The 18,292-nt window shown below is 39.8% G+C and overlaps 2 protein-coding genes across 3 annotated transcripts in view; one reads left to right on the top strand and one right to left on the bottom strand.

The window, feature by feature from the left end:
* Positions 1-4,082, bottom strand: part of PI4KA (phosphatidylinositol 4-kinase alpha) — a 57,218-nt gene extending 53,136 nt beyond the window's left edge. Inside the window, exons 1-4 of the mRNA XM_010719953.4 lie at positions 3,716-4,082; positions 2,244-2,360; positions 896-989; positions 132-220 (exon numbers count right to left, since the gene is read on the bottom strand). Coding sequence (XP_010718255.2) covers positions 132-220; positions 896-989; positions 2,244-2,360; positions 3,716-3,931 — 516 coding nt within the window. The 5' untranslated portion in view covers positions 3,932-4,082. The remainder of the gene's footprint in view (positions 1-131; positions 221-895; positions 990-2,243; positions 2,361-3,715) is intronic.
* Positions 4,083-4,208: 126 nt separating this feature from the next.
* SNAP29 (synaptosome associated protein 29) lies at positions 4,209-13,897 on the top strand. 2 transcript variants are annotated; one of them, XM_010719950.3, is made up of 5 exons: positions 4,209-4,409; positions 5,669-5,865; positions 6,844-6,929; positions 7,470-7,574; positions 9,339-13,897. In XM_010719950.3, the coding sequence occupies exons 1-5, from the start codon at positions 4,209-4,211 to the stop codon at positions 9,494-9,496; spliced, it is 747 nt and encodes a 248-aa protein (XP_010718252.2). In that variant the 3' UTR covers positions 9,497-13,897. The 2 variants fall into 2 exon arrangements, with proteins under 2 accessions (XP_010718252.2, XP_085094757.1); XM_085238631.1 differs by lacking the exon at positions 9,339-13,897 and adding an exon at positions 7,857-9,296.
* Positions 13,898-18,292: the final 4,395 nt, after the last annotated feature.

Below are 18,292 nucleotides of genomic sequence, written 5' to 3'. Positions count from 1 at the left end.
CTTAATTACTGTCATTCTTTGAAACCCAGAAATAAAAACAGACTTAGGAATATCTACTGTGTACCTGATAGTTAACTAACTCAAGCAAAGTACAGCAACAGGATAAATGTCAACACAAACTTAAATTCTACCTGTTCTCTGAGGGAGGCATCCCTGTAAGCAACATCTGATAACAAAGTTACCAAGCAGAAGCTGAAGTTTTCTGCAACTGGAAGCAAGCCTACAAAGTAATATATCAAACACTTGAGTATTGCTAGAGAGAGCACAGTAAGAGCAAACATAATAAAGATGACACAAGTGACTTTCATGTCATACAGTTCTGAGACAGATTTCAGATATAGAGCAAACAAAACTTAAAAGTATATTCTAGCCATCATAATTTCAGCATGAAGTATTAAAATAATATTTTTAATTTGTAAAAACTTCTCCAGGTTTTCAAATACGTATAAAAAAACAAACTTAATATCTCTTGTGAAACAGAATTATTCTTATATTAATTCTAAGAGATATTAAAGGAGCAAGAAATTAAGTATCTAACTCAGTATCTAACAAAAGCAAAATATGAAAACTTCAGGTTCCATTCTCTTGCTCTAAATTACTATGTAATCTTCCCCAATCTAGCACTAAGATATATTGAATCATTTGGAAAATGCAATTTATCATTTAATTTATCACTCATCAGTCAAGCAGGAAAGCTGGGAGGTGTTCAGCTTCCTCTCCATTTCTAAAGAACAATTAATATTAAAGGCTGTCAGATGAGAACCTCATCACAGCTCTCACCTCTCTTTATACCTTACCCTGAAGAGACTTATTTCTATTTCTTGGCTATTATTTATTGAGAATGATAATTTAAAATAATAATAATAATATAACACAATACAGCAACAAACATCACCTCTGCCTTTCCGTGCACTGCTTTCTTCTATCCACTGGACTTTGGGAAGTCCCTTTAAAAGCCGAAGGAGGTAAGGAACCACATTATCTTTGTGCTAAAAAGCAAAATATTATATTTAAAATGGAGACAGAATGCTGAAGAATATCATCCCCAGTTACTTCAAAGGACTGAAAACACCACATTAACCACACACAGAACTCCTTCTAACAATTACTCCACACACTTCTTGAATATTGCAAAACAGATTTCAATACAGGCAAAGGAAAGTAAACAAATGAATTCAGTGCTATAAACTTAAGCATTTCATTCTAGTTAACAAGTTTATTCTCAATAAAAGTTGGGGTTAATTAAATTCCTGGATCTTCTTTTTCCAATTCATGTACTGATTTACAGCAAAGTCCCAAAATAATTTTAAGCCAGTTAGATGTTTAGAAGTGACAGCCTCTATATACTATATAAGACCCACTCCCTGCCTTATGCAAATCACTTAGCACAACCATTTAACAACTCAGTTAAATCTACAAATCAAAGGATAACGTTTTTCTTACTCACAGAGCTGGATTAATTAAAACTGCTGGCTTTGAAAACATCACAAAAATGCTCAGAGGAATGAATACAATTGCCTTAAGTTTCACGCTTCAAAAAAAGTCTACTATATATACAAGCTGAATCACAGTAAACAGTTGGAAACATAGGCCTAATTCAAACCCTGGCAAAACTGAAAAGCTTGAAGAAGTCTAATTTCTTTGGACCCTGAAGTCAGTACATACTTCCTTTCTCTTTCAAGAAACAATACCACATGCAGCATTGGAGGAGAAAGGAAACAGCCTGTCATAATTAGATACAACATGGATGCTTGAACAAAGCCAACTACATAAACTGGTTGTCCTTTTATCCTAGCTAATGATGAGGCATAACAAGGCTGCTATAAACCTGACAGTACAACTCATGCTTCCCCTCAGAAGACAATTCCCTCCTTTACTACCTCAAATTCAACCCTATGCGGTTGATTCACCACCTACCCATTAAAATTTGTAAACAAGTGCCTCTGTCTTGTCCACCTGCAAGCCCACATAAGATGATTTAATCTTTTCTGTCTCTCCTTAATCTGCAATGAATTGAAAATATCACAGCAGTCTGGCTGTGGCAGTACCACAAGTGCTGTCACATGTGTCAGTACTGTTTTTGCTTCCATGTCTCTCCTGACTGCTCCATCTGTTATCCCTGATCTTTTATCATGCCAACTTTTTAGAATGAATAATAACAATTTTTCATTAATTGAACTACTGCATTTGAAAGAATCTAATATCTTTCAAGTTCAGTAGAGGAAGCCTAACAGGAAAAATACCTGAAGATCAGATTCAATTAGGAAGATTCCCAGAGCAATGACAGCATCTCTGCGACGTTCATCGAGCTGAAAAATTCCATGGAAATCCACTGGACACATACAGAGCAGTTTTTGTACCTGAACAGTGAATCGAAAGAATGGGGGGGAGCAAGGCCAAAAAAAAAGTCAGAGCAATAAAAAAAAAAAAAAAAAACCCAAAAAATGAGTGTTAGAACTGTTTTTCAAAACAACAACAACAAAACACAATAACAGAAAAACAAAAGCAAAAAAACAACTCAGTAGACCTTGGGAAAATCCCAGCTGTCTTTTTTTTAAGGACCAGCTCTACTTATCACATCCATGTCCCACAGCACCCCAAGCAGAAGGTCAAGGCTGCACCAATACACATGCAAGTATATTCACAGCAGAGAATCAATCTCGGGGGCTGTAGATTTCAGGACTCATCCAGAGATCCTCTAATTGAAGGGGACAGTGTTCTTTCTAGTTCTTGGCCACACAGCCCTCCTTTAAGCATCAATGAAAACATCTAAGGGCCAAAAAAAAAAAAGAAACAAATAGCAGATACTGAGAAAATTGACAACTATTTGACATGGGTTGATTTCAGTTTCCTTCAACACTTGAACAAGCTTCTTTTTGTATTTCAAATTTCTGAAACTTTTCAAACCACCACAATTAAAAGGCTCATCTACTGATATCATTTAACTCCTACTGTAGTTTCTCACACTGGAAAAAAAAAAAAAAAAAAATTAATAGCGGGTAATGGGGAACCAACAACAGAACACTAAGAAACTGCTCAAGGAGGCTGTGGAGCCACTGTCCCTGAAGGTATTCAGGAAACGTGGAGATGTGGCACTGGGGCACATAGCTCAGTGGGCATGGTGGGGCTGGGTTGACAGTTGGACTAGACTGTTTTAGAGGTCTTTTCCAACTGTAACGATTCTATGATGTTATGATTTGCACTACGTGTGCAACCAACAACAGGACTTCAGAAGAACTAAATAAAGGCAGCGTAGCATCTGGGTGAGAACACCCACGAACTGCAGTTCTTCTTGGCACAGAGCTGTGCCACCCAGCGCACAGGCACCAAGCCGTGATGCTGTCTCCTCACAGCCATAGCAGCAAGCGGAGCAGAGATTACAGCAGGAAGCATCCTAAGACTGAGATCCTCCTACCGCGTACTACGTTCGGCAGATGTTTACCTCAGCTATTTTTTTTCCCCACCCTGAGCAGATGACATCACTCCGACTTCACCAAATACTGCAATCGCGACCAGCTCCAACAAGGCTAGGAACAATTACGACCCACAAGCCCCCAGACACACACCGCGACAAGACTCCACAGCCTCGTCGCAGACGGAGCCCGAGACTTTCCCTCGCAGCACCCAAGGGTCTCATTCGCGTGACGCACCTCGCACGCAGCTCCCACCCGCATGACAGCCCTCCGCGAGTCACACCCCCACACGGCGCCCCCACCTTTTCCAGCGGCGCCGGGCTCTGCACCGCCAGCGACCGCGCCAGCGACAGCACCGTGTTGAAGTAGAAGCCCCGCGCGGTGCCTGCGCCGTTCCCTCGGCCCAGGCCCGCCGAAGGAGCTGCGGCGGCGGCAGAGGGCGCGGCGGCGGTCGCGGCGGCTGCCGCCGCTGCCGTAGCCGCTGCCGCTGCCGCTGCCGCCACTGTCGCAGCCGCCATTGCGTGAGAGAAGTCAGAGAGCGGCTATGCCCTTCTCGCGAGAGCGCCTATCTCGCGACATTGTAGATCACCAATCGCGCCGAGAAGATGGCGGCGGCCTCCTTCACTTCACCGCTCGGAGCTCCCGCCCCGCCCAGTCACCGACGAACCGCCCTCTCTCGGTGGGGCGCTTGGCCCACCCCGGGGAAGCGGTAGTTCCGCCCGGTGTCTGCAGGCGGAAGAGCAGAGGCTCGGTGAGCGGCGGCGCCTGAGGCTTCGTGAGCTGGGGAGGTTCGCCATGTCGGCCGTCTCGAGGAGCTACAACCCCTTCGACGAGGACGAAGAGGAGACGCGGGGAGGGGGAGAGGTGCGCGGTGCGGAGCGGCAGCGCTACCTGCAGCAGGAGGTGCTGCGCCGCTCCGCCGCCACCGCCGACAGCACCGCGCGCTCCCTCTCGCTGCTCTACGAGTCCGAGCGCATCGGTGTGGCCGCCTCCGAGGTGGGTCCGGGCCGCTGCGGCGGCAACCCGGCGGCGGGGCTGCCCCTGTCCTCGGCCTGGGCCGTGCCTGGCCCGGACATGCCGCTGCCCCGCTCCGGTATGGGTTTTGATTCTGATGTTTTCCCGTCCTCTGGACGCTGTCGTTAGTTCTCGGAATCGATCAGCGTCTCAGAGGCAGTACGTCCTTCCATATCGCGGTTTGCTGCTGGAGAGGGCTGGTTTTTAAAGCATGACATCTCAGTTGGAATCTCTTTACACCGAGAGCAGAGCTCAGTTTCTTACTGGGTTTTATTAACAGTGCATATACTTAGTTTTCAGCGACTCTAATAAAATGAGGAGCCTGTGCATTTAGTCGTCGATCGTGCTCTTGGTTCCACCTCTATTAATCATTTCCTTCATTCTCACGTGCTTGTTTTGGAGTGCAGTTTATATTCAGATGTCGTTAATGAGGGCCTTGCCCTGATGTCATCCAGTAATTGGGAGTTTGCCCAAGTGCAGCAACATGACCGTCAAAGTGACCAAGCTCTGCCTTGTGGTCTCTGTGTTATGAATGGCTGAAATGAGAGACTGAGAATTGAGTCTTAGCACAGTCCTTGGTTTTGTACCGGCATTAGCTGAGGGCAGGTCTTCTGTCAGAATGAATATTTGGATTGCTTTAGCATAATGCCACTGAAATAACACAGCTGTGAGTATCAGGATTTGTAACTCCTGCACTGTTAGCATTATCTTAAAACTAATCCTGCAGTAAGAAAAAAAATTCTAGCTGTATTTACTTTCTTTAGCTAGTTTATTTATAAATCATCCAGAACAACCCAGCAATGTGAAAATAGCATCCCTTGTTAATTTCCAGTTTCAGAACTAGACCTAGTTTTCATTTGGCTGTTGTAAACCTTTGCATTTTCACTACATTGCCCATTAGGTGCAATACTTACTTGTTCCAGCAAGAAGCAATGCAATCTGACAGAAGACCAGGATGGAAAGTGCCTGAATCTCTTTTGTAGTACATACTGGGAAGCTAGTTGTGCACAAATCAAGTTTTTGTAGCTGGCCAATGCCATACCTAATTGCCAGCTCTTCATTGAAATGCCCCCAGAAAAACAGGAGTGAGTGAAAATACTTGCAAGCCTTTAGGAGTAGTCTGCACAGTTGAAAGAGGTTTTTTGTTTGTTTGTTTGTTTGAAGTACATTTATTAAAAATGCTTGATTTTTCAGTTTACCTTGGCTTTACTAGCTTCATTTTATCTGTCAATATCCATTAGGAGCTCATACGTCAAGGAGAGGCACTGAAGCGTACAGAACAAATGGTTGATAAAATGGACCAGGACCTGAAGACTAGTCAAAGGCACATAAATAGCATTAAGAGCGTTTTTGGAGGCCTGGTTAACTACTTCAAAGCCAAACCACCCGAGAACAAACCAGAACAAAATGGAATGCCTGAATATTATGGCAGCAATAGGTAAGTCAAATGAAAATTGTATTGGGGCGTGGTACTGTTTTCTTGGGTTCAAGCAGGGGAGTTGGCTGTCATTAGAATTCTTCTGAGAGAATCTGGATCTAGAGCAGTTCTTCTAAAGTAAACGTTGAAGTGGGGATAGTGCTGTCGTATTTTCTCATTCTGTTACCAGGGCCTTAGCTGTCTTTGTGCTCTTTGATCCCTCTCCAATTACCTGACTCTTACAAAGAGAGTTTCGTCTGTTTCCTCACAGCGTCACTATTTCCATTCATGTGTCTTTCTCCTAAACTCCTCAGTAAGTTTTCCTCCCCAGCATCTCTGAAATGTTACCAAAAAAAACAGAATTTAAAAATAATGTATTGATTCTGTAAACTACTGAGATGGTGTCTGGTTCTCTTTTTGATTTAAGTCTGAAAAAAATGTTCTTTTCCTTATATTTGTAATGGTAAGAATAACTTCAGATTTTTAGGAGTTTATTTGCAAGTTATTTTTCAGAGTCCCTGAATCATCATGCTTTATTCAGTTGTATTAGGAAATTATGATTTTGCAGCATTGGCATGCTTTCACTTAAATATTATGCATCTTTCTCAATTTTTTTTATTAAAAGCTATAAGCAGAAATGAATTGCTGTGTCTTACAGTACTTGTCTGTCTTCAGCTGAGAAATTTATGTGAAGCATGGTAGTGCTGTATGGATTATTTTCCTGCTTCCCTTTTTCATTTTCAATTGGAGGAAAGGAATAGGTTGCCTCCAAGACTGCAGACGTGGTTTTGTTCCTGATACAAAGCTTACACTATTCTCAGCACTAGAGCAACCAATTCTGTTTTCACTGAAGATGTGATAATAATTAGTTGTAAAGGGATATGTTGGATCAGGTCTAGTAAGTTCTCTTGGATAATTTTAATGTGTGTTCTTGGACTGATTCAGAATGAAGCCTTTGATCTGTAAGAATATTTTAGTTTTACTATTTTTCATTACCAGATTAAAAGAAGCAATGATGTCTAGCAAAGATCAAGACCCAAAATATCAGGAAAGTCATCCGAATTTAAGGCGCCTAGATAATTCAGGTTTGTTTATTTTATACTGAATGCCTGTCGTCAAAGTGGAGGGAATTTGCTCAGTGGTGAAGATAGGACCAACTGCTGATTTGTGTTGCTACCTAGTTTCTGGAGGCTGGTATCCTACCATTTCTGATTTGTAATTCTCTAAGAAAAGAAATGCTTTCTGGTAACATCAATCTCCATTACGTTTCACATAACATTAAGAGTCTGTCCAACAGAGGGCAGAAGTGACTTCACCTGAGTGAATGTTAAATGCTGATAGAAGGTAGTAAACTTGTTTTGTTGGTAGTGGGATTTATTGGTTATTTTTGGTTGGTGTCTTTTTTTTTTTTTTTAGCTACACAGTAGAGTTGCAGAAGATAAGAGTGATTATAGCTTTATAATTGTTTGAGTGTGTCCAGTAGGTAGTGATGTTGGACTGCTTTTGATGCTCTTGCTAACTGATTATATAATTACATGGCAACTATAGTCAAATTAAGTTTTGATAGCTTTCCAAAACTTGATTCTTGTTTCTTTATTATATACTTTATCTTGTACTCTTAACAGATAGTGATTTCAGCAGCATAGATTCGATTTCTTCAGTGCAACGGGATGCCTATCCAAAGAATCAATGTCTGCAAGCTTACCACAAAAAAATTGATAACAACTTAGGTAGGTGAGAAAATTGAAGCTGTTTGACATTGTACAATTTTCAATTTTTTTGTTCTCAAGCCAGAGAGACCCTAATATATTCCTGAGAACTTTTTTTTGTATATTTCATATGAGCTTTGATATTAAAAAAAAAAAAGCTTGTAGATTGTCTTTCCAAATTATCTACACCAAAAGCATGAGTCCTTAGATCACAGCATCATAGAAGGCCACCAGGTTGGTCGAGCACGACCTCCCCTTGGTGAACCCATGCTGACTACTCCTGATAACCTCCTTTTCTTCCAGTTGTCTGGAGATGGTATCCAGCACAAGCTGTTCCATCACCTTTCCAGGGACAGAGGTGAGGCTGACAGGCCTATAATTACCTGGATCTTCCTTCTTGCCCTTTTTGAAGACCAGAGTGACATTGGCTATCCTCCAGTCTTCAGGGACCTCCCCTGTTGTCCAAGACCTCTCAAAAATGATGGAGAGCGGTTCGGCAATGACCTCCGCCAGCTCTCTCAGCACACGTGGATGCACCCCATCAGGTCCCATGGACTTGTGGACCTTAGTACTGCCTAGGCGCTCACGCACGTCCTCTTTCCTGACTAAAGGGAAGTCTCCCATTCCCCAGACCCTCTCACTAACGTCCAGGGTGTGGGATTCCTGCAGGAGAGCCTTTTCACTGAAGACGGAAGTAAAGAAGGCATTCAGTATCTCTGCCTTCTCAGCATCCCCCGTTACCAGGACCCCCCCCTCACTTAGTAAGGGGCCCACATTCTCTCTAGTTTTCCTTTTGCTGTTAACATACTTGAAGAAGCCTTTTTTATTATCTTTTATCAGATAAAACAGTAGAAACAGTAATGACTCAACTTGACATCTGGATTAGAGTAGTATGGTACTTAGTACCTCATTATGTAAAGTTTACAGGTTACCTTGAAAGATATATTGAACTTAAACTGACAGCTGTATCATGCATGTGTTAAATTGTACATTGATTTGGACGAGGAGAACTTAAAACTGCAACTTTTGAAATAGACTTGTTTTGCAGAAAATAGAACAATTGAAAGGTACTGAATAATTAGTGAATTTGCTGCATTTCTTTTATTACTTCCAAAAATATTCAGCTGACTTTTTCATTTTACTGTAGTGTATATACAAAGTGTGTGCCTCTTTGCTTACAAGTGTCACTATTTAGCTGACCTAACAAGAAGAGATTGGGAGGAAATCAGAAACTAATAAATCAAAGAAACGATCAAGCATAAGAGTTAGTGGAAACACATTTGTTCTACTCACAAATCATGCAAAACTTAATAGCTTCAGAAGCATCTGTACCAGTCATGCACAGAACAGCATAGTTTTCTTGTGGTCAAATTCTGGAAACTTAATTTTCTCATCTATGTTAAATAATTAACTGCTTAAATCTTTAGTGTACTTAGAATATCTCTGCATGCAGATCAGTTGGAAAAAAATAGCTTATAGCTCAGTATTAACAAGATCTTTTAAAAAGTGAAAACTACATTAGAGGGTGCCCTCATCATAAAGGTCGAATTTGGTTTTAAGCATTTAACTTGTAATGGAAATAAAGACGATTACTTTCTGATTGTAATGCAGTAGCAGTGTTTAAATTTTGCTTCTAGCATTGTTAGAGAATACTTGGACTTGAGCAGTTGTAAATAATTTTTTCTAACTCAAGGTTTTGAAGGAGAGGAAATCCTGGTAGTATCCATTTAGAACAATATGCTTTCTACTGCTTTGACTTCTTACGGTCAATCTCTCCTTTGACAGATGAGATGTCTTCTGGATTAAGCCGTCTGAAAAACCTTGCTCTTGGTCTGCAGACAGAAATAGAGGAGCAAGATGATATGCTGGATCGGCTAACCAAAAAAGTAGAGATTCTGGACATCGGTATTAAAAGCACTGATAAAAAAATCCGACAACTTTAAAGATCTAACAAATTTTTGTCCAGCATTAGTTCTTCTCAGTTGTCTTTTCTCCGCAGATCTCTTTAAAAAGAAAAACAATCTTGGATGATATATATATATATATTTTTTTTTTTTTTCCCCTGTTAGGCTACTGATTTTGTTGACATTAAAAATGTAGCATAATACCTTAAATTTCTTTCCAGTGTACATGGGAAAAGTGCATTTTGAGCAAAATCTCTCAGTACTGTTAATTTTTGTGTATTACTGTGCATTGGGTACATGGAGGAGTCCAGAATCTACAAAGTTTCAGTATCCCTGGCCTGAAAGCTGTGATGAGAAAATTAGCTGCATTTTGCCTTTTTAGTTCCGGGAGGGGCAGGGAGAACAGAATGTATTCCTTTGTTCAGATCAAGCATTGCAAGTTCTGTTTACCTACAGCTATTTTATATGTTGAAAAAATGCCAATTTCCAGCTGTACAAATAATTCTGAAATCACTGCCTTCTGGCATTCTTGGGGCTTAAGGAGCTAACTGTTCAATGGAAGGCGTAAAAGGTAAACTATCAACAGTGTAATGCAAGAATGATAAAATCCTGTGGTTGTTTTTGTTCCTAAGATGACTTTTTCCAATGAGCAGTGGTATTTATAGTGGATCACTGGATACTATCAGCTTTATGCTATTTTCAGTAAAAATCAGTAAGGGTATGTTATGGTTTGCAAGAAATGTTGATTGGCAAGTGCCCAAAAAGTTTGGGTAACAAAGTCACAATTTATGCATATGTACTTCCTAAGATTCCTATGTAGCAATTGTCACCATCTGCTCTTTTCTGCCCTTTCTCAACTTAGTTATGTAGGTGGTTAGTTTCCATTTTTAGAAATGGAGAGTTGTTCTGCTACTATGCAAACAGGTGATAGGAAGTCATTCCTTAATTTAATATTTATTTCAGATAGAGGTGATTCAGGAGCGAGCAGATGCTGTGTTCTCCTTGAACACACCTTGAGTTTTTAAGAAGCTCAACTATGATGCACATACTCCTGTATTAGCTTTAGCAGATACAAAAAGTTCCCGTAGATGAAGAAAAGTTCAAGTTTTGAGTCTTCCAGATACAAGTTGGGTCTTCTATTTCATTTTATTCATTTGTAAATACAGCTGTGGAATAACTACACTTGTGCTCCAACCTGAAGACGTGACAATGAGAACTAGATGTCTCTCTTGAAAACAAGTAATTTCAGTCTGGAGAGAACCTGTGTCAGTATTGCAATACTTGCTATCAAAACTGACAGTGAAAGGCCAAGAAGAGAGTCACTTCGTGCTGATGCAATATTCTCTTAGTTAATATCACTAAGGTGTTTAGGACTACCAAGCTTGTATCTTTCATGAGTATCACATTCATACTTTTTTTTTTTTTAAAGGGAATGCCTTACATTGACTTGCTATAAAGTTCACCCAACAGGCTAAAGAGACCTAAGAAAACTTGACCATTTCTTGACTTACTATATCTCTGGGGAATTCAACTCTAAAGACAATCACAAAAAACCCCAAAACCACACACTTCTAAAGCATAGCGTTATGAAAAGTACATGATAGAGTTGTGAATTAGATGGAAGGTGTGCTTCTGTTTCTCCTAATCTTGCTACTATCGTTAATTTAGTCCCTAAAAAAGATAACGCTTGCAGAGACTTAAAACTGCATGAGCTTTTGAGCATGAAAAGCATTATTTGCTTTCACTTTAAGATATCATTTATACTAATATGAAGTTTTGAAAAAAATTAATGTCAATGTTATGATCCCCCTTCTTGGTCAATGTCATAATTAATTTTCTTTAACTGTTAGAATAGTCATGAATTATATGATCTAATGCCTTGAGAAGGTTTAGAGATTTACTATACTAGTCATTAGTTATCAAAATCTGTTAAGCATGTCAGTGAAGAAATATTGCAATTATGATTGTATTTGTACTGATTACATATTTTACTCACTCCCTGTTTCATTAATAGGGTATAAAGAATGGTTTTTTTTACTTATTCCAGTGCTGATTAACAGAAACATTTGCATCTTAAAAAGGATTTGTAATATCTGTCAAGAACATAAGATATTCAACAACAACAAAAAACCACCACAGTAAATAACTCAGTGTAGGTTGAAATCTGCCCCCGCTTATATGCAGATATTTCAAAATTAAGTTTTTTTTTTCCAAAGTCAGACTTCAGTAACTTGGATGTAGATTGAGGTTTTTTCCCCCCACTAAGTTTGGGTTAGTGGAGGAAAAGTGTAGCTAGAAGATCTTGTTGTATTACATGAAATAAATGCAGAGCTTGATTCCCAACTAAAATTTTAGTTTATTTAACTGAATGTTGTCTTAACAATATGTTGTCTTTTTGAAGTAAGCTCTTTGGTTTTTTTTTTTTTAGTTTAAGTTAATTTACAGAATGAACTCAATTGTTTTGGTCAACAGCTTAGTTGTATCAGCATTACTAAATGTTTTGCACATCCTGAATGTCTTTGGCCTTGAAAACACAGGTAAAGAAGGGGAATAAAAAGAAATTTTTAAAATCCCTATTTCTGCTTTGAGAGCCTTATAATCCAAGCAGACTAAAATCTCCAACATGCAGAGGTTATACAGAAGTCTGACTTCTCATGTCTTTAACAATTTAATTCATCGTCTCTGTAACACGTTGTAATGCTATAAGGTGATGGGGAAAGCACAGCAACAATAGCAGGGTGACAAAGTCTTTAGCTGCAGCAAATGAGAACAAGCCTAAATGCAGCAGCAGCAGACAAAGGAGAAGGAAAACAAAAAACAACAACAAAAAAATAGCTGCTTACCTTTTGAAGGCTTCAGGAAGGAAAAAATCTCCAGCAAAATACCCTTGCCTCCACTGCCAACCCTTAAATGAGGCCTGGGAATGGGTGGATCCTGGCTCCAACTCCTCAGGTCACTCAGGTACATTGTATGCACCTGAGCTCCTCTGGGCTGACCCTGCTTTCCCATCAGGTGATCTATCACTGCTTCAAACTGTGACTTATCATGTGCACTATGTGTCATTATTTTCTTGCTACTTAGGCTTTTCTGTTCTATTTATTAATTTTGTTTTGTTTAATAGCCTTTTTTAAATGATTGCTTCACATGTTGAGTTTTCTTTCTTACGGGAAAAAATGTTGATGGGAATTATTAATATTTATTTGCTACTAACTGAATTACCTTTCTCAACTTTCATGTTTTATGTTTTCTGTTGATTTACATGAAGAAACAACAGTATTTTGTATGTGTGATATTTTTTTCTCATTAGAGTCACTTTTGCTCCTGTGGGAAGGTGGAAATTCCAAGGTAGGAAAAAAAAGCACCGTGATCTTTGCCTTTCCAAGAAATGTCACCTTATATATGTAATGACAGACTTTCTGTAACTTTTTGTACTCTTTTCTGTAATGAAGTACAATTTTATTTCTTTTTGGATACTGTTGAAAAACTTACTTTGTATGAAGTATAGGACTTTCAGAAGACTCAAGTGCTAACTTGATAAATTGTTTTGTCTATACGTTTGTGTTGGCATATGAAGTTGATGTTCTTGCAGCAAAATAGCTCTAATCAGTATTATTCCTATTGGCTTCAGTAGAAGCCTAATACTAAGGTCAGAGTAAGAGAGGAAAACATTATTTTCAGTCTACTTTGTAAAAGGATACATATTGTTTCTCAGAAAGTTTGCTAATAAATTTTGAAGAGTTGTTAAACACTGGGAACTAGCATACACTTTCTAACGTAATAAGATATATGCTAAAAACAGGAAGGAGGAAAAAAAAAGTGGGAATAGTCAGATATGTTTACTAGTTTCCTCTGTGTGTATGATTTGAAGTTGCTTGAGTGTTGAATTAAATACTGTAACAAATTATGCATAGCTGTATTTTAGTCCGTGCTACGAAGATGTGTTGCTGCGCCTGAACTCTTGTCTTACCGAAATTACTCAGACACTGTTCTGTGCCCTGTCAGGGTGCACGAAGTGTGCTATCCAACACTTCAAGGAGAACCTACTGCCTTTATTTGGGTTATATGTAAATGCTCTCTATGTGAATCTGGTCTTTTCCCGAAGAAGGTTTTACAGTTGTTGGTGGTGTTTGTTGTTGCTTTGATTTCTAATATGCGAAATTTATCTGAAATATTTTGCTGCCTAATAGCTTTTCTGAAGTGATGTTGTTTGATAAATGGTGAAATAGATAATACAACCTCTACCTTCTGAACCAATAGACCTTTATAGGCATTTTTAGAAGCATAGCTTTTTTTTTTTTTAAACAAGACTTTATGTCTATACCACCCAGGTATATCACTTGCTTTTTCTTTTCTTTAAATGTTAAAATGGACTGCAATTTAGAAGATTGAATTAAACAAGTACTGAGTGGTAAGCTGGTTAATAAAGATGTTTATTGTTAATAGAGGGATTTTGCATTTATTTCCCTTATTTTATTTTTATTTAATTACAACTTCAAATAATTCCTTCCCGTAGTAAGATCTATTAAATTCCTCAACATTTTCTGTAAATTTTGAGTCAAAATGGAAATTAGTTTGGAGCTGGTGGGTTTTGCTTTCTGAGCATAAAAAGACGGTATTACGTTTTACTTGACTCTTGAGTAGATTTTCTTAGATAGTGAAAGTAGAATGCAGATAAGCATTCATTTATGTAAAGCCTTTACTTGCAAAGAGGAAATAATCTGAGATGTTACTTCAGGAGTAATCTAGCTATAGTTCCTGGTATTATCAAGGATAAATAGTATGCATGAAGACGACAATTAGGATAGGAATAAGACAAATAATTGTACCATCTTGAAAACTTAAAAGCAACAGGTATGTAATATTCCTGTATGGTCCCAAATTTTGTGATGGCAAAAGTCTTCAAAATGTCCTGGTGTTTAGCTGGGTTCTTACCTGTTTATGAGGTCAGGAACTTGGCTTCTGTGTTGTTTATTATAAAAAACAAAGTTTAATTTTTGCTGAAGTAGTGACGCAGAGATTCAGAAGTGCTACTGCAGAATCTCTGAAAAGGGAATCTTTATGCTGGGCAGGCTGGCAGACTCTTAAAATTCAGAGAACTGTTTTGCTGCCTCTGCAGTTTCTCCAACAAACAGGAACTAAGAGCTGTTCCTTTTATGCACCTTTTTAGTTGCATACAGAAATCTCTAAGTCAAGAGTACAGTTGAGAATGGTAGAGAATGGTGTAGGGAAGTGAATACTGAATCTTCGCCAAGAATATTATTATCTTTTGTTACTTGCATGGAGAATCAGTTTCTGAGACTTAGAAGATGGTGCTTCACACTGAAGTGTTTCTACCTGATCCACGTAGAACTTTTTCAAGTATGTACAGATGGAAAGGGCCTGTGCTTCTGTCTGATGTTTTTTGTTCCTCTTTCCCCTACTTCTGAAAAGTGTTTTTTTTTTAAGCAGGAAGTCCCACAGTTTGCATTTTCTTTTGCTAGGTGATTGGACGGTTTGTTGCTTTCAAATAAATATATCCCTGAAATGGGAAAGTAAGAACAACTGCCCTGGGGTCCTGAACTAAAGGGCTGATAACTCTTGAAAGAAAACAGAGGTGCCCTCAGAATAAGTGGAGTGCCAAATTAGGAAGATCTCTGGATCCCAGGCTGGGTTTTCTAAGTACAGTGACTTTGGAATCCTGTCTCAGCTATTCTAGATGGATTGTGACTTCATTGTTGGCAAGACTGTACCAGGCATCTTCAGGGATAGGATATTTTCCCTCCTGAACAGGACTCTTCTCTGGTGGAGCAACCAGTGTTTCTTTTGGTGCATCACTATGATATGTTACTGGGCCTAGGATCTTCTGAAGTTCTTCTTTCAAGGGTGATGAAGACAAACTGCTACTTTGGCTGAGATAGGTGACCCATCGTGCCGCTGTTTGTGCTTGGACCAACCGTCTTAGAAAGGTGGTTCAGATCTTTCACCCACTCCTGAATCAGCAGAGTGGTCTTAACTAAAACTTCAGCCATTTGAGTTATTGGCTCTACTTCCTGCAATGCCGAATATGCAGCCAATAGCTGTTTTTCAATCACACTGTATCTTTCTTCTGCTCCGTGCCAGACCTGAGACCATAAACCAATGGGGGTCCAAACAGAACTCTGGCGTTGCCACAGGCCCCAACCAAAGCCGTCTTGAGTGATGTGAACATCCAACTCGGCTGGGAGGGTAGGATCAAATATACCCAATGCCTGGGCTTATTTAACTGCCAGTTTTGCCCATTGGAAAGCATCCTGTTCTGTTTTCCCCCAATCCGATAGCTGCCCCTTTTTTGTGAGTCTATACAGTGGCCTTAGCAGCTGCGCTAGGTGAGGTATAAAGGAACACCAATAACCCAATACACCTAGAAACTCTTGCAGCTGCTTCGATGTTGTTGGGACTGGAAACGCCTGAACCTTTTCGATGACAGCACTGGGCAGTACTTTGGTCTTTCCTGACCAAACCACACCCAGGAATTTTACAGACAGGCCCGGACCTTGCACCTTTTGGGGATTTATAGCCCATCCCCTCTGTTGGAAATAGGCGGTTAATGAATCTGCCGCCTGCCCATCCAGCAAGTCAGATGTCAGCAGGAGATCATCAATATAATGATGTAGGTTAACATCATCAGGTTTTTTCTAATCAGCCAGGTCACGCGCCACTAGATTGTGACGATACGTTGGTGAATGCACGTACCCCTGTGGCAGGACCTGAAAGGTCCACTGCCTGCCTCCCCACATAAACGCAAACTGATCTTGTGATTCCTAAGCAACTGCGATACTGAAGAATGATTTGCTAAATCTAGGACACAATGATAGGTTTTTATCTCCCTACTCAATGTGCCCACTAGGGAGGCAATATTGGGTACAGCCACATGAATAGGCGGCATGACCTTATTTAATTCTCTGTAATCTACCATCATTCTCCACGTGCCATCCGACATTCACACTGGCCATATGGGGGAATTATATGGGCTGTGGGCAGGTCTTACAATGCCCACTTTTTCTAATTCCTGCACTGTTTTCGAAATTTTATCCTGCCCACCCGGGAGTCTGTACTGTCTCACATCAGTAATCCGGCGTGGTTTTGGCTGGCAAATTGGCCCATGTTTTGCATGGCCTCTTAATATTGCCTGCACCGCCCAGATACCAATACATCTCTGTCGAAGTCTGAGCTCTCCCATGGTTGCCTGGAGAGCCAGACCACATAGAATATCTACGCCCAAGACATATTCCTGGACTGGGGCATTCACCAAAACACTTTGTCCTGTACTTCTTTTGTTTTCTGAGTCATGACAGGACACACTTCTAGTGGATCTGTCAAAACCAGAGATCCGAGATCTAATTTAGATGTTTTATTTTCCTAATCAGCAAAGTCTGTTGATTCAGGAGCCTGGTCATTGCTTATTGAAATGTTATGAACTTGACCTATTGGAAGATGCAGAATTGGTTTCTTCCCTGTTAATATGCCAAGTTCCTGCTCTAACTTTTCAATACAGTCTTTCAAAAGTTGGTTTTCGTTCTCTAAAGTATCATTCCTCATTTCCACATGATTTAAAGCATGTTCTCCCCCTTGACCCATTTAAAGAAATTCCGTAGGAAGGACATAATGTAAAGTTAATATATTTGGCCTGCCTGGCTCACTGAGAGTACAATTAGTGAATATACTGATGTTATGGTATAGTAGTATACAATTAAAGAACATATCGATGTTAAGGTATAACAGAGAGCTTGGCTACAATGTTGTTACACCAAATCAGGAAACAGAAATTATAGGTACACTCACCTGTATCCTGGGCTTGTGTGGGAAACTCACTCCAGTAGAGCAGATCTCCAGAGAGATCCTTCCCTACTGGCAGTCAGCTCTTAAATGGCTCTAGGAGAGGTGCAGCCAGGCTCCACCCCTTCCTGCAGCACAGGAGAATTGCCTTCACCTGTGCTCCCGTGGCTGACTCACTGCTCGCCTCAGGTGATCAATCAGAGGTTCAGGCCGTGATTCAGCAGCCCCATACACCTGCTTTACAAATGAGGGTTTGAGGTACAGCATTGAGGTCTTATTCCCCTTTCAAGGTACCGTGTGTTCTGCTGGGTTTACAGTGGCAGCCTGCAAGAAGCCTGAGGGCTTCATGAGTGACTAAATGAGATAAGATGAGCAACTCAACGAAGGCAACTTTTCACCATGATGTATATAGTGGGACATCACTTATTTCCTGGTATCATTAGACACCAGCAGCTAGTGGCAAGGACAGAACTGTGGGGTTTGGGCATATTAGAATGCAAGGAGCTAAGTCCTTAATTCAAAAGTGAACTTAAATATAGACATATTTTTGTGTTGTTGAGAATCATATTAAAACCATTTAATTCCTTCCATTGTTATGGTTAGGCACATACTTTGTGCCTATGGTAGAAATACTTTTTGAGTCAGTCCTACCATGTTAATGATCTTCACGAATCTCTAGGGGTGTCTGCTTCCTTGGGTCTCGCGTGTCAGGATGTAAAGGTAAGTACTGAAAGAACAATTTTCATTTACTATATGAGAAAACTATTAATTCCAATTTATCCTTCCATGTATCAGTGATAAATTACGGAATTGATAACATTTGGAAATATTTTTTAAGCCTCTACAACCTTTTACATGCCTGTTCAGAACTACTTAAAATGAATGTTCTTAAGGAAAGGAACTTCTGATGACAGTCTCAGATGCTCTGTGATTTATTTATTCAATTATTCATAGGCCATGTAGTATAAATATATAATTTATTTCTATTTTGACTTTCATCAACTGTTCTGCTATTTTAGTACCTCTGCTGTAGTATGAAAG

This window comes from Meleagris gallopavo, chromosome 17, assembly GCF_905368555.1.
Source record: "Meleagris gallopavo chromosome 17, MGAL_WU_HG_1.1, whole genome shotgun sequence".
Taxonomy (NCBI): domain Eukaryota; kingdom Metazoa; phylum Chordata; class Aves; order Galliformes; family Phasianidae; genus Meleagris; species Meleagris gallopavo.
This window is presented reverse-complemented; position numbering and strand designations above follow the sequence as displayed.